Genomic DNA, 16,521 nt, shown 5'->3' with positions numbered 1-16,521 from the left:
GTTCAGAATTAGAATTCTGGAGACGGAGCTGCTGAACCCAACTCCGTTTAATGCAGTAATATCAATGGTACAGGTAGTCCTCGACTTACAACAGTTCGTTTAGTGACTGTTCAAAATTACTACGGCACCAAGAGGAGTGACTTATGAGCGTTTCTCACACTTACGACCATTGCAGCATCCCCATGTTCAAGTGATCAAAATTCAGATGCTTGGCAACTGACTCATATTTATGACCATTGCACTGTCCCGGGGTCATGGGATCACCTTTTGTGACCTTCTGAGAAACAAAATCAATGGGAAAACCTGATTCACTCAACAACCGTATTACTAACTTAACTATTGCAGTGATTCATTTAACAACTGGGGCAAGAATGGTCATAAAATGGAGCAAAACTCAACAAATGTGATTAAGTGATTAGTGATTAAGGCACCAGGCTGGAAGCCAGGAGACGGTTGTCTTCTTGTCACCCAGACAGCTTTCACACTTAAGGCGGAACTAGAACTCACCTAGTTCCAACTTAGGCGTGAAAGTTGTCTTGGTGTCAAGAAGACAGCGAGTTTTAATTCTGCCTTAGGTGTGAAAGCGAGCTGGGAGACTTTGGGCAATCACCAGAAGATGGTGAGTTCTAGTCCAATTTTAGGCGTGAAAACTGGTGGCTTTGGACCAATCACCAGGAGACGGTGAGTTCTAGTCCCGCCTTAGGCATGAAAGCAAGCTGGGTAACTTTGGTCCAAATACCAGAAGATGGTGAGTTTTAGTCCCATCTTAGGCGTGAAAACTGGGTGGTTTTGGACCAATCACCAGGGGACAGTGAGTTCTAGTCCCGCCTTAGGCATGAAAGCAAGCTGAGTGACTTTGGTCCAATCCAGTGGTGAAATTCAAATTTTTTTACTACCGGTTCTATGGGTGTGGCTTGGTGGGCGTGATGCATCTTGGTAGGCGTGGCTTGGTGGATGTGGCAGGGGAAGGATACTGCAAAATCTTCACTCCCACCTTACTCCAGGGGAAGGATACTGCAAAATCCCAATTAACCCCACTCCTGGGGGAAGGATATTGCAAAATCTCTGTTCTCACCCCACTTTGGGGCCAGCAAGAAGTGGTATTTGCCGGTTCTCTGAACTACTCAAAATTTCCACTACCGGTTCTCCAAACTACTCATTTCTGCTACCGGTTCTCCAGAACCTGTCAGAACCTGCTGGATCCCGAACCTGTCAGAACCCCCTGGTTCAATCACCAGAAGATGGTGAGTTCTAGTCCCCCCTTAAGCGTGAAAGCTGGGTGACTTTGGGCCAGTCGCTCTCCCTCAGTCCAACCCACCTCAAAGGATTGTTGTTGCGGGGAAAACAGAAGGAGGAAGGAGTGTTATGTATGTTCACCGCCTTCAATTACTGCTCACGTAATAAAGGTGGGATAAAAAATATCAACTCATTAAAGCATCTCAAGGAATAGGCTGCCTGCGTGTCCTGTGCTGTCAGCTGCGTTTCTCCTGAGCCTCCTCGGTCTGGCTCCTCTGTTCATCTTAGCTTGGTAAAAAATCTCACAGATGCAGCTGTGAAGTGATGTGGAATAATCGATTTACCTTCTGCCAACTGGAAAAGTGCAAATGGCTCCTGTATCTTAGCAGTGCCTTAAATTCATTCTCCTGTTCTTGTGGTGAATTTTATGGGTTGAGGTTGAGCCGTTTCGTAAGAGAGAGCTAACAGCATAGAATAAACAGAATAATGGAATTGGGAGGAACCTTGGAAGTCTTCTAATCCAACCCCTGCTCGGGCAGGAGAAGCAGTGGTGGATTGCTCCCGGTTCGCCCCAGTTTGGGTGACCCGGTAGTGGCCGCGGTGGGTAGTGGAGGCAGCGAACCAGTAGTGGCGGCAGCATACCCGCGCGCTACCCATAGCGAACCAGTAGCGCCGGATTTGAATCCTACACCTGAGGAGAACCTGTACCAGTGATGGCTAATCTTTTTGCCATCACGTGCCAAAAGCGGGGGGAGTGTGCACACGTGCCCACACCCATAATTCTATGCACCCCGCCCCCCCGTGCTCCCTCCACTTTTAGCACATGATGGCACAGTGGGCCTGGTAGATCCATTTTTCGCCCTCCCCAGGCTCCAGAGGCTTTCTAGGAGCCTGGGGTGGGTGAAAACGTCCTTTCCCACCCCGCTGGAGGCCCTCCGGAGTCCGGAAACGGCCCGTTTGCTGTCTTCTGGTGGGACCGGAAGGCCTGTTTTTCACTCTCCCCAGGCTCCAGAGCCTTTCTAGGAGCCTGGGGAAAGCGAAAAATGGGCCTTCCCACCCCAGGCCCTCCGAAGGCCAGAAACAGCCTGTTTCCCTACTTCCGGTGGGCCCAGAAGGGCCGAAAATGGAGCTGAGCTTGTGTGCCCACCGATATGGCTCCGTGTGCCACCTGTGGCACACGTGCCATAGGTTTGCCATCACGGACCTATACCCATGATGGCATGGCTTGCAGAGCCCTCTCTGTGGGCATGTGCACCGTTGCCACTGCTCTTCCAGGTTCTGTCATGCGCATGTGTGCCGGACAGCTGGTCCAGCGTGCATGTACACCAGCCAGCTGCTCTCTTCCGGGTTCTGGTGCTTTGGCGGTGTTTTGGTACTTGGTGCTGAAAAGGTTAACCATCACTGAACTATACCATTCTGAACAAATGGTTGTCCAATCTCTTCTTAAAAACTTCCAGTGTTGGAGCACCCACAACTGCTGGAGTCAAGCACTTCTACTGGTTAACTGCTCTAACTGTGAGAATACATTTTCTTAGTTCTAGTGTCAGGTTTCGATGTCATCTCAAATAAATTGCACTCCCAAACAATTAATCTTTGCTGAAATATTCCATTTATTGAGTATGACAGATCTAACCCTGACTTCGTCGTAGCCGATACTAACCCTCTGACCCCCAAACCCTTCCCTTTCCGTTCCCCAATTCTCATCTTCTCATTGGCCATCTTCCAAGTCAGTCTCCCCAGCTTCTGACCTCAGCCCATCCCATCTCCTAGGGGATATTATCTACAGAGAAAATAAGTAGGTGAAAAGTCAAGCCTCGTCTTTTTATGGCAGCATCAGAATGCTGACATCTAGGTTGCTTCTCTCTTTGATCAGTTTCCATCTGTTGCTTCTTGTCCTGCCTTCAGATGCTTTGGAGAATAGGTCGAAACCCCCCCCCCCACTTCGTGGCAGGCCATCAGATATTGAAACGCTGCTATCATTTCCCACCCCATGTCCTTCTTTTCACTAGATTAGCCAGGCCCAGTTCCTGCAACCATTCTTCCTATGTCTTAGCCTCCAGTCCCCTAATCACCTTTGTTGCCCTTCTCTGCACTCTTTCTAGAATCTCAACATCTTTTTTCCACTGCGGCAGTTAAAACAGAAGGTTCCTGACTGAACCCTCATATTACACTTCAGCAAATGTAGTGAAGGGGTGGTCTTCTGCCCTCTGGGGAACCCTCTGGAAGAGATCATACTGTGAAGTTTCCAAAAGATGCCCTAATTAATTCATGAGCCATGAGCCAAACTTCAAAAGAAATACAGTCATTTATTAGGAGCACCATTTCGGCAATATTCGGATGCAGTTAGAACTAATCCCACATAGATTTACGTTCCCCTATGACCCTGTTTCTCCCCTCCTCCCTGGCCATGTCATAAATCACATTCTCCAATTAACCACTTTTGGCTGGCTGTGAAATCCAGCACCCTCTTACTGATTGCGGTAAGAAAGCATGTATGGAATGTAGCTTCAGTTAGGGAAATCAATCAGCTCTATCAGTTCTCCCTCCCTCCTGCTCATGGCAACTTAAAAGCTTTGCAAGTTGACACATACACTGGTTCAGAGGCAGGGATCAATGATACCGTGATGGTATCTTCCTCCACTTCAGTTTGAATGGGAGATATGCAGCGGTTGAGTTCACTTATTTCTACCACTGGTTCGTTGCATGCGTGCACTCTTGTTTCACCTGTGTGCGCCTTCTGCACATGCGCCCGCCCTTCCGCGCATGTGCTTTGCTTGCGTGTGCGCCTTCCGTGTATGCGCCCGGCCTCAAAAATGTGGCTAAATAGGATTGCAAAGTGCCAGGGCAGCACCCGCGATCTCTGCTACCGCTTTACCCAAATCTGTACGAACTGGCTGAATACCACCTCTGGAGATATGGAAGTCCTCATCCAGCATCAGCTGTGAAGTCTTGGATGGGAGAAAATCTAATACTCAACCGATGCTTCCTCTAATACAGGGGTTTCCAAACTTGGCAATTTGAAGGCTTGTGGACTTCAACTCCCAGAATTCCTCAGCCAGCATAGATGTCAGCACTTCAAGCTGCATTTACTCGAGTGCTGACATAAGAAGGAGAAGTGGAGGCGTCTGGAAAGGGACGTTTGACTTTTCACCTACTTATTTTCCCTGGAGATAATATCCCCTAGGACAGTGATGGCTAACCTTTTTGCCGTCGCGTGCCAAAAGTGGGGGTCACGTGGGGGATCGCAGGTGTGGGTGCCCACATCCATAATTCAATGCGCCCCGCCCTCCCGTGCATGCGGACATGACCCCCCCCCAACACTTCCCCCTGCGTTTGGCACGCGATGGCATGGTGGGCCCAGTAGGCCCGTTTTTCCCCCTCCCCAGGCTCCAGAGGCTTTCTAGGAGCCTGGGGAGGGCAAAAACAGCCTTCCCCATCTCCCCGGAGGCCTTCTGGAGGCCGGATACAGCCAGTTTCCCGACTTCCGGTGGGACTGGAAGGCCTGAAAATCAGTTGGCTGGTGCGCACTGGAGCTGAGCTAGGGCAACACTTGCGTGCCCACCAATATGGCTCCGCGTGCCACCTGTGGCAACCGTGCCATAGGTTCGCCATCATGGCCCTAGGAGATGGGAGGGGGGAAATTCCTTTGATCTGGAGTGGTAGATTAGGGGTAGAATGACATGGAAGATGGCCAATGAGTGCAGGGGAGTGGGAAACGGAAAGGGAGGGTTTTGGGTCTGGAAGTCAGTGTTGGCTTCGATGGAGTCGGATTTTAGAATGTCATGCTTAATAAATAGGAGTTTTCCTTCAAAGACTGTTTGAAATGCAATTTATTTGAGACGACCTCGAAACCTGACAATAAGGTTGCCAAATTTGGAGACCGCCAGCTCTAGTCCAGAGAGGCTAATAAAGAAATCATGAAGTCTTCTCAACCTTTATATTTCTTGCTATCATCCTGTCTACCCTTCAGCCTGGAGATCGGCAGAAGGTCCGTGGGCTTCATCTTCATCTACATAAGGGGTTAGAAGGGGAACTCATCAAATTTGCAGGTGACACCAAGTTGGGGAAAATTGCTAACACTTTGGAAGATAGGCTCAAGATCCAGAAGGATCTTGTCAGACTTGAACATTGGACCCTATCTAACAAGTTCTGCAGTTCAAGACAGTTATTCTGTCTTGATAGTTGGTTCATTTTCAGGATTGATTTGAGTTCTACCTAAACCATACTATAGCATACCAGTTTCTAACCTGCAGACATGTTCACCTGTTAGTGATTAGTGTTGATAAATTGGCCGGCTCTTGCAGATTAAATCATATAGTGACACCAAACAGCACCAGTTTGATGGGAGCAACACAAAATTCATCGGCCACACTGCCACCCGCTACGCTCATGCATTCATCGAAACCTGGCACACCACAAGCAATTCCATCAACAGACACATTGGCCTACAACCAGCCTATGAACCCCACAGAATCCAAATCAACCGCAAAGCCAACCAGAGGGTAGCACCGACCCTCAACCAACCCACGCAACCCCCCCACCAGCAGTTCACTTCCCAATGACCCCCCCCACCTGATGCAATCTCCTTATCACAAGACCCATCAATGATGACTCACAGCCAGGGGTGGGATTCAAACATTTTAGCAACTGGTTCTCTGTCCGGTTGCTGGGTGGGCGTGGCCTACTTGGCCTCCTGCACCATGGCGGGCAGGGGGGCATTTTGCCCTCCCCAAGCTCCGGAGGCTGTCCTCAAGCCTTGGGAGGGTGAAAACGGTCTCCTCCGGGCTCTGGAGGCCGTCCGGAGGCCAGAAACGGGCCCATTTCCAGACTTCTGGAATTTCTGGGAGGCCCGTTTTTCACCCTCCCAGAACCTCCACGGCTGTGTGGAGACTCCTGGGAGGGGCAGGGTGGGGTGGGCGGGGCCAGCCAGTCCTTGCAATGACCGGTTTGGCGAACTGGATGTAAAATTAGCATCCGGTTTGCCTGAACTGTTCTGAACCGGCTGAATCCCACCCCTGCTCACAGCTGACCTATCACAACACTTGACACACCCACATCTGAAGCCCTTATAAATAGAAAAACACTGACATCCCATAAACTGCTGAAGATGTTATCTAGCCTGGTAATAAAACATTCGGAAACCAACCCACAATCTCAGAGAACGAACCTTCACCTTCATAATGTGACTTTTTTAAAAAAAAATTGATTTAATGCATGAAACAAACCCAGCCACGATGTGGGTCAGTGGCTTAGTTTGTTGTGACTTATCAGGAAAGGAAGAGCCTTGGTGGAGCAGCGGACTAAAGTGCTGTTATGTAGCACTTAGCTGCCAGCTGCCTGCAATTACTGCGAGTTCAAATCTCACCAGGCTCAAGGTTGACTCAGCCTTCCATCCTTCCGAGGTAGGTAAAATGAGGACCCGGTTTGTGGGGGCAATAAGCTGACTTTGTATAAAAAAAAGAACACCGCTTGGGAGGGGGCGAAAGCCCTACTAAGCAGGTATATACAAAAGTATGAAGGCTATTGCTTAACGCATTGTAAGCCGCCCTGAGTCTCCGGAGAAGGGCGGCATATAAATTGAACCAATAAATAAATAAATAAATAAATAAATAAATAAATAAATAAATAAATAAATAAATAGATAGATAGATAGATAGATAGATAGATAGATAGATAGATAGATAGAAAAAAACAACCACAAAATAACAGAGTTGGAAGGGACCTTGAAGGTCGTCTAGTCTAACCTCCTGCTCCTAACCTCCTAAAGAAATTTCTCCTTAGTTCCAAGTTGCTTCTCTCCGTGATTAGTTTCCATCCATTGCTTCTTGTCCTGCCTTCAACATAGGTAAGCAATCTTTTGCTTAGGAGACATGGTTGGATTTCCACCTTGAATAATTGAAGGTTGGTTTGCTCGGCTTGTATTTTTACGGTCCTGTTGTCAGAGGTTTCTAAAATCTTGAGATGAGTGTAGAGACGTGTCAGCCATCCAGCATGGATTTTGTGACTGATTTGAGGTGGGAGTTAGCGGGACTCGGAGGCCAAAAGAGGTCAGCCTGACGTGGTAGATTTATCTGAATAAAAGAGCAAGGAAAGTGAGAATGTATTTGTCACCAGTTATATAGATTGTGGGTGGAATGAGAACATCAAGTCTTCTCGGGGAGGACAAGGTGTGGTGGATTTGAAGTCATGAGTGTAAATTCTGCACACCCTCTCATAGAGTAACTAGGCCTCATCTATTTTCCATGGCTTATTCCTGGAATAAAATAACTAGCTATGTTTAGCCCTGTCTCACTGACAGATAGATATGAAAAGAGCAGGTGGAAGATACTGGGGAAAAAAACCATTTTTACGGAAAACTGAATAGGACATTGAGGGTTAGGGCCAGTGGTGGGTTGCCCCCGGTTCGGACTGGTTCGCAAGAACCGATAGTAAAACCAGCGGGAGGCTCCGCCCATCATAGGCGATCTGTGTCGTCATAGGCGATCTGTGCATGCGCAGAAGCTTGGTGCGTGCGCGCGCAAAGCAAGTACGTGTGCTCGATCCCGTTGCGAACTGGTGGTAAAGGTAAGTAGAACCCACCCCTGGCGAGGGCAGGGGTGGGCAAATGTGGCCCTTTTACAACCTGTGGACTTCAACTCCTAGAATTCCTGAGATAGCTATCTCAGGAATTCTGGGAGTTGAAGTCCACAGGTTGTAAAAGGGCCACATTTGCCCACCCTTGGGCTAGGGCATTCCCCAATATATATAGTAGGTGTTTAAAAAGCTTGAACCTTCAGCGAGGATTATATTCGCACAATATTGGAAAACTGAAGAAACACCGCGAGATGAAGAGATAATTAGGAAGATACTAGATTGTGCAGAAATGGATAGACCTACATTGAAAATTAAACAGAAAGAAGACACAGAATATTATCAAACATGGAATTTATTTTACCAGTGGTTGGAAAAAAAGGGGTGGAGATTAAGAATGTAATTCTGTATTGTTAAACAGATCAAATACCCAGATAACATGATGTTTATTAAGCACTAATAAATGCAAACAATAGAAAATTAATAAATAAATAAAAAACCTTATTCTCTGAATAACCATGGCAAACAGTCATAAAATTGGGCATGACTTATTTAACACCCCATTTTTGGAAGAGCAGTGGTGGCGGAGTGATTACAATGCAGAACTGCAGGCTGATTCACTGCTTACTCCAGGAGTTCGATCCTGACTAGCTCAAGGTCGACTCAGCCTTCCATCCTTCCGAGGTGGGTAAAATGAGGACCCAGATTGTTGGGGTAGCAACATGCTGACTCTGTAAGCCGCTTAGAGAGGGCTGTTAAAGTACTATGAAGTGGTATATACATCCAAGTGCTATTGCTATTGTTTTGCTTAGGGACAGAAATTCTGGTCCCAATCATGGTTGTAAGTCGTGGACTATTTACACAACAGAATAACAGAGTTAGAAGGAAGTCTTCTAGTCCAACCTCGTGCCCAAACAGAAAACCCTGTATCAGACAAGTGGCTGTCCACTTCCTTCTTAAAAACCTCCAGTGTTGGAGCACCCATAACCTCTGGTGGCAAGCTGTTCCATGGATCAATTGTTTTCACTGTCAGGAAGTTTCTCCTTAGTTCTAGGTTGCTTCTCTCCTTGATTAGTTTCCCTCTCTTGTTTCTTGTCCTGCCTTCAGGTGCTTTGGAGAATAGGTTGACCCCTTCTTTTTTGTGACATCCCCTCAAATATTGGAACACAGCTATCACGTCACCTCTAGTATATCCAGTAACACATTTTAATACTCTTTGAGTTGGGTTCTAAATTATGACTCTGAAGAAGTGATCATTTATGGTTCAGTGTTTGGAGCCACAAATTTGCACTTGTCATGGCTGATCAATTTATTCAAAATATTTATAACCTGTCTGTCAAATCTTTAAGGCACGTTGACACTCACCGACTGATTCATGTGTGAAGTTTGCCTACTCAATGGGATCGACTTGGCCTCTATGCTAATTTTCCTTGTTCTGTTTTCCCACCGTCCCTCCTATTTCATTTCAAAATATTCTTTATTCTTTTCCCCTCCTCCCCTTTTTTCTTCTCCTTCTTTGAAAATACTTGAAAGCTCACAGCCACAAACCTATGGTCCCTCCAGGTATGCAGTGCATGTGAATGGGTGTTTGTGTGTGTCACGTTGTGGCTCTCGTTGTCGTTGTCGTTGTTTTTCCAGTCTGTTTTGGAATGAAACGCACTCCCCTTTTCTGTATTGCGTGCAAAAACGGGATTCCCTAAATGACAAACCTTCTCTACAAAATAAGGCAAAAATCACCTCGTGTAGACCATCAAACCAAGGATTGTGTATTCTTTTTACATGTATATCAAATTATGCTGGGCATTGTGACTGCAGAAGTATCTGAAGGGTATGGTTAAAAAAAAAATCAAGATGGAAGCTTCAATCACGCCATTGTGGAAGCCATCTTGATTTTTTTGACCTCATCCTCTGACCCACAGATGAAGCAAAGATATTTTCAAACTACTGTAGAAGACAGCAGGTGAGTACCGTGGTGAAATTCAGTTGGCTTAACCCAGCAAATATTTGAATTATCTTGAATTTATTCAGCTATTCCTGGTCACTGTTTTTTTTCCCCTAAATTAGAAGAATGCTTGATTTTCACCATTTAGCCTGGTACTGGCACAATGTAAACACAGATATTGCAACCAGATATTGTGGTTGCTCCGTTAGCAACCAAATTATTTTCAGTCTAGAGCAGGGGTCTCCAAACTTGGCAATTTTAAGACTTGTGGACTTCAACTCTCAGAGTTCCCCAGCCAGCATGAGGAATTCTGGGAGTTGAAGTCCGCAAGTATTAAAGTTGCCAACTTTGGAGACCCCTGCTTTAGACAACTGTGCTTCCTACAACCCTCTTCATTGTCTCCCATATTTTCTCAGCTGATGGCTTTTCTACCCCACTGCACGTTTCCTTTTTATTCCCACCACCATCCATGATTTTTTGTTTCCTTCCTCTGTGTACTCACTGTCGTTACATCAACATGCTTAACTCAGGAGTCGGCTGCTGGGGGTTCACAGGGGTTCGGGAGAACCTCTAGCTAAGATTCTGTGCAGTTCGGAGAACCCCCAAATCCCACTCCTGGCCCCGCCCACTCCGCCCCTCCCAAGAGTCCCCACGCGGCCCGTTTTGGATCCAGGTAAGTGCAGGGTGTGCGTGGAGGCTTGGGGAGGGCGAAAAATGGGCCCACCGGAAGTTCAGGAAGGCCGGAAACGAGCCCGTTTCTGGCCTCCAGAGGGCCTCCGGAGTCTGGGGAGGCCGTTTTCGTGCTCCCGGAGGCTCGAGGAAAGCCTCCGGAGCCCGGGGAGGACAAAAAGTCCCCCTCCCTTGCCATGGTGCAGGAGGCTGACTAGGCCATACCCACCATGGCCACGCCCACCCAGCAACCGGGCAGAGAACTCCTTGCTAAAATTTTTGAAGCCCACCCTGGCTTAACTAGATGTTAATTGTGTGGCCAGCGCCCTAAATTTAATACCAACAGAAGGGAATATTTGTAGTTTAGGGTTGAACTGTGGGATCCTTGATGGTCTCTGAGCTGGTGGTTTTCATGCAGACATTTCATTACCCAACTAGGTAACAACATCAGTGCTAGAAGGGAGTGGGATTTGTTTTCTGTTTACGTACAAGTGTCCTGTCAGTCTAATAGAGGAACTATCAGGAGCACTCACACCAACAAAGACAAGCCACTTGTATATAAGCAGTAAGCAAACCCCACTCCCTTCTAGCACTGATGATGTTACCTAGTTGGGTAATAAAATTTCTGTGACAAAAGAATCAAGTTCAGAGAATACCAAGGACCCCACCAAAGTTTAGTTATTTTTAACCTGTTAATTCTTCTGTGGCATTCAAGAGTTTGACTGGGCAGTTGAAATGTATTTAGAACACTTAGAAAAGTAGTTAATTAAGTAACTAGGTTAAATGTCTGATGGGATGCACTCTTAGCATATTAAACCACTTTGTACTGAGCGGGTCAGCCTTGTGATATGCCCAGATCACTCAGAGGTATTAGCCAGTATAGCTCTACTATACTGCGAAGTTGCATTAACAGAATTTTGCAACTCTAAATGTACCTCCCCCCCACCTGTACTGCCCAAGAAACTAGGGAGGGTTTCTTATGATATATTTCCATGTCCCCATTGCCTCTGCAGGCTCAGCTGCTTCTTATCCACCATTGACCTAGCTGCAGCTTTCCTCCTGTTTTCCAAGGTCCTTCCCACATGCCATTACAGTTGTACACTTGCTCCATCCACTCCAGTTGTCTCTCTCTCTCTCTGTGCTATATATTTATTGAGAAGAAAACAGTAATTCCACATCCCATCTGAGGGATGGAATGAGACAGGGATCTGTCATATATTATGCAAATGATATAATTATTTGTTTGCAATTACTTGTTAAGAGGTCAGGAAGCGTAGTATTTGTGAGTGGAGACCTTTTAACTGAATGTAGGACTTGCACACTAGTAGAATAGAATAGAATAACAGAGTTGGAAGGGACCTTGGAGGTCTTCTAGTCCAACCCCCTGCTTAGGCAGGAAACCCTACACCATTTCAGACAAATGGTTATCTAATCTCTTCTTAAAAACTTCCAGCGTTGGAGCATTTACAACTTCTGGAGGCAAGTTGTTCCACTGATTAATTGTTCTAAGCCATCGATCTAGATTTCCCGTATATATGCCGAGGCGCAAGGAATGCTGTTACCTTCCCACTGAAATGGTACCTATTAATCTACTTGCATTTTGCATGCTTTCAAAACTGCTAGGTGGACAAGGAGCTGGAGCAAGGAACGGGAATTCACCCCGTCGCTCAGTGCTCGGGTCTCGAACCCAGGCTGTCAGCTTTCCAGCAGATAAGCTCAGCATCTTTAACTGCTGAGCCATCTGCACCTACAAGAACATGCACACACACTGTCTATGTTTGACCTTGGGGGGGGGGGCATGGCCTGCAGCCCTGTGCCAGTGAAAACGGAGCTCGGGAGGACCATGCACAGCCCTTCTGAACTCCGTTTTCGCTGGCAGAAGTACCACAGGCTGGTCCTTTGCTGTTTCCAGAGTGGCTCCGAGAGCCAGATCTAAGCATCCTGCAGGCTGGATGTGGCCCATAGGCCTTGAGTTCGAAACCCCTGTTCAAAACCAAATGGAGCTAAATAGCTTTTGAGCACTCTCCCTGCCCCCGCTACACGCTATGTTCCTGAAATAGAAAACTCATCAAACTATACTTTCTGATATATTGGTTTGTATGAATGCTAAGCTGGGCTAAAAATGGAGCTGAGGTTTGACAGCTAAATTCAGGACGCTAGTGCAATGTTTCTCAACTTCAGCAGCTTTGAGATATATATGGTGGACTTCACCTCCCTGAATTCCCCAGCCAGCATGCTTATACAACAGTAAACCAGAATTTACTGCCTGGCCTCTGAGAAACATCAGCATATTATCTCAACCAAAATGATTGTATTTGAAAGCAGCAGGGAAAGCCGTATGACTCCGGACATAAAATAATGCAAATCAGGCTTTTAGTATAATTGGTGTGAAGATGCCATAATAGGGAAGATGTCATTGTGACGTCATTGTGGCTTTTGACCAGATGTCCTTTTTAAGATATTGTCCCTGGGTTGAATCAGTGCTTTTTTTAAAAAAAAAATCTGGAAAGCTTCAGATGTGTGGAGTTCAACTCCCAGCATGTTGGCTGGGAATCCTTAAGGTTGCCATGTGTAAAAAAAACCTGAGGTTAAATCAGGGGTGAAATCTACTTACCTTCCCTATCGGTTCGGAAGTGCACGCTCCGTGCGTGCGCGCTGGCTTCACTCACATGCATCACTTGCGCACTTGGACCCTCTGCAGATGCACAAAGCCTTCTGTGCATGCGCCAAAGGTCAAAAACAGGTTATTTCCTGGTTAAAACCAGGAAGTAACGATGTCCGGGCGGGTGGGTGGAGCCGCTGCTACCAATTCTCCAAACCACGTGCCACCATCGCTACCAGTTCGGCTTAACCGGTCCGAACCGGTAGCATTTCACCCCTGGGTTAAATGTTCCAGGCCAGGAGTCTGCAAACTTGGCAACTTATAGACTTGTGGACTTCAACTCCCAGAATTCCTCAGCCAATATGGCTGCTTGAGGAATCCTGGGAGTTGATGTCCACAGATCTTAAATTGTCAAAGTTTGAAGACACCTGTAACCAGACAATAGAATGGAGGTTGTCTTGTTCAATTACAATAGGTCTGTCTTACTATACAGGTAGTCCTTGATTTACGACCAGAATTGAGCCCAACGCTTCTGTTGTTAAGTGAGACATTTGTTAAGTGAATTTTACCCCACTTTATGACTTACCTTGTCACAGTTGTTAAGTGAATCACTGCAGTTCATAAATTGGTAGCCAGGTTGTTAAGTGAATCTGGCTTCCCCATTGACTTTGCTTGTCAGAAGGCTGCAAAAGTTGATCACATGACCTTGGGCCACAGCAACCGTCATAAATGTGATCCATTTGCCAAGTGTCTGAATTTTGATCAGGTAACCATACTGCAAGGGTTGTAACTGTGAAAAACAGTCATAAGTCACTTTTTCCAGCGCTGTTGTAACTTCGAACGGTCACTAAATGAACTGTTGTAAGTTGAGGACTACCTGCATTTAGAAGTGAACCAATGACACATGGCCATCAAAAGATCGAACTGCCTATTGGCAAGGCTGTTAAGCTCAATTTTAACCAGTAATTGTATTATGCCTCTTTTATATTGAAATTATAGTTAAGGCCAATAGAAGAAATTATGAGTAGCTCAGGGTTGAACTGTGAGGTCTTTGGGGTCTCTGAGCTGGATGGTTTTCTGGCAGATGTTTCATTATCAGTCTAGGTAAGCAGCACTGATGATGTTACCTAGTCTGGTAATGAAATGTCTGTCACAAGACCATCCAGCTCAGAGAGCACCGAGAGTCTGATAGTTAACAAAAGCCATTACTTCACATGTCAAAATAATAGTAATAACCAGGGCTGCTGGGGGTTTGTAGGGGTTCGGGAGAACCTCTAGCTAAGATTCTGTGCAGTTCAGAGAACCCCCGAATCCCACTCCTGGCTGGCCCTGCCCACCCTGCCCCTCTCTTCCCAGCAGTCCCCACGTGGCCCGTTTGGGATGCAGGTAAGTACAGGGCCCTCTCCAAGCCTCCCATGTACGGAGGCTTGGAGAGGGCAAAAACCCATTTCCGGCCTCCAGACGGCCTCTGGAGCCTTGGGAGGCTGTTTTTGCCCTTCCTGAGGCTCAAGGAAAGCCTCTGGAGCCTGGGGAGGGCGAAAATACCCCTCCCCGCCATGGTGCAGGAGGCCGACTAGGCCACACCCACCATGGCCACGCCCATCCAGCAACCGGGCAGAGAACCCCTTGCTAAAATTTTTGAAGCCCACCCCTGGTAATAACCACAGGTTGCTTCACTAAGTAGGCCTTGTTTATAGGCTATAACAGTCCCCCTCATGTTGGTAGCTTCAACTGCCAGGCTTTAGGCTCCTTTTTGGGGGAAACTGAGTGGCCAGGTTGGGAAAAGCCCAAAGGCCTGTGGAGACCCTGCAGGGTGGGTAGGGGAGAGAGGAGGGAAAGTGGCCTTCTCCTTCCCCTGGCCACTCCGTTGCCCGTTTCTCCATAGCAGCGCAGCGCCCAGGATCCACTTCGATAACAGGGTGGGTGGGTAATTTAACAAGCGGTTTGCCTGAACCGGTGCAAACCAGCTGAATCCCACCACTGCTTGTGAAACATTTTCAAACTTATGATTGTTAGAGAAACTCCATGGCCACGTGATCAAAATTTGGACACTTGGCAACTGGCATGTATTTATGACGGTTGCAATGTCCCGGGATCACGGGATCACCTTTTGCGACCTTCTGACAAGCAAAGTTAAGGGGGAAGCCAGGTTCGCTTAACGACTGTGTTACTAACTGAACAATTGCAGTGATTCACATTAGAACAGTGGCAAGAAAGGTTGCAAAATGAAGGAAAACTCATTTGACTGTCTTGCTTAGGAAGGGAAATTTTGGCCTTAATTGTGGTCGTAAGTCGAGGACTACCTGCAGAGAAAGATACAGATTTTTTTCCCCCAGCTTTGGACAAATGACCAAACCTCTCTCTTTGACCTTTGCTGATCTTCCTCACTCTTTTTCTTTTACAACGGCTTCATCACAACCGATACCCAATATGTTTTTGCGGTGTGTGCATGTGTGTACTTGTCAGAGTGTATCTTGTTTGTGACACTTATGTTGTGCTTCTTTTGTAACTGATTGCATTGAGGCATGACCAGCAATGTTGACTTTGCCTGATTGTTGTGTGTGCTTCCAGTAACAACTCACAGTGTGTCTTTCGTTACTGGGAGTGAGCACTGTCTAATACTTTGTTTTATATACTTCAATTAAGGTTTCTGGATCTGGACTGCCAAAATACAGGCTATCATTAGGTGGCAGTAAAGGACCACATTGTCTCATTGTCACCATCTAGTGGTCATTTGAGGTTTTGCAGGCCAGACCGTGTAGTCTTAGCTTTCAAAAAGAAGTCAGATTGTCTTGATAGTAACAGAGAAAAAAAAAATCTCCATGTTCGGGGCCTCAAATAAAGCCTACAAACTGGGTGAAATTTCTTAAAATTTCCATATTCAGCTGCATGTATTGTGTTTTATTCTGGTGATTGTATGATTCTTTGTGCCCAGTTTTTTTATTCAAAAATATGGTACATCTAACAAAATCACAACTTCTGGAAGGAATGGGAATGAAGTCTCAAGAGTGGAGGCAAAATGAAGAAAGTTATAAGAATTCTCTTTAAGGTTATGTGGTAATGAAGATGTGGCTCATATATGCGTCACATTGCCTTTTTTGCAACAAACTGGTATTGTCGGGGTTAATTCATTTAAGACAAATTTTGGGGGGCAATTCGTTGATTGGTTTTTGAGGGGCGCATTCAAACGAGCCATTTGGTCTTGCTGATGAATTTCAAGGTAAGGAATGAATAATTATCAGCAAATGATGTTCACATTGTATCCCAAATCCGAAGCACGAATCGGTTCCTGGACATGCTGAAAAAGGAGTTCTTGCAAGGAAATTCAGCCTAGGCCAGGAGTTTTCAAACTGTGGGCTGTAACCCCACCAGGGGGTGGAAAGCAGATTTGAGATAGGGGTCTTACACAGGATCATACTATGGCAGAAAATGCTGGAGATCAGGCAGTCTGGACAGAACGAGAGTGATTTTGCAGGGGTCCAGCATTTCACTGAACTGGATT

The 16,521-nt window shown here is 46.5% G+C and overlaps 1 protein-coding gene across 6 annotated transcripts in view; it reads left to right on the top strand.

Annotated features, from left to right (window-relative positions):
- Window positions 1–16,521, top strand: part of KCNQ2 (potassium voltage-gated channel subfamily Q member 2) — a 132,158-nt gene that overhangs the window by 71,005 nt on the left and 44,632 nt on the right. For 5 of the 6 annotated variants that reach the window (XM_070940144.1, XM_070940142.1, XM_070940140.1 and 2 more), the window contains exon 9: window positions 9,340–9,369. The exons of the other annotated variant lie outside the window; for it this stretch is intronic. In XM_070940144.1, coding sequence (XP_070796245.1) covers window positions 9,340–9,369 — 30 coding nt within the window. The remainder of the gene's footprint in view (window positions 1–9,339; window positions 9,370–16,521) is intronic. 6 annotated transcript variants of the gene reach the window in all.

The sequence above is a fragment of the Pituophis catenifer genome, unplaced genomic scaffold (genome assembly GCF_029215685.1).
Source record: "Pituophis catenifer annectens isolate HBS135680 unplaced genomic scaffold, rPitCat1.0.hap2 SCAF_3, whole genome shotgun sequence".
NCBI lineage: Eukaryota > Metazoa > Chordata > Lepidosauria > Squamata > Colubridae > Pituophis > Pituophis catenifer.
The sequence above is the reverse complement of the archived record's forward strand: the minus strand, read 5'-3'. Positions and strand labels throughout refer to the sequence as shown.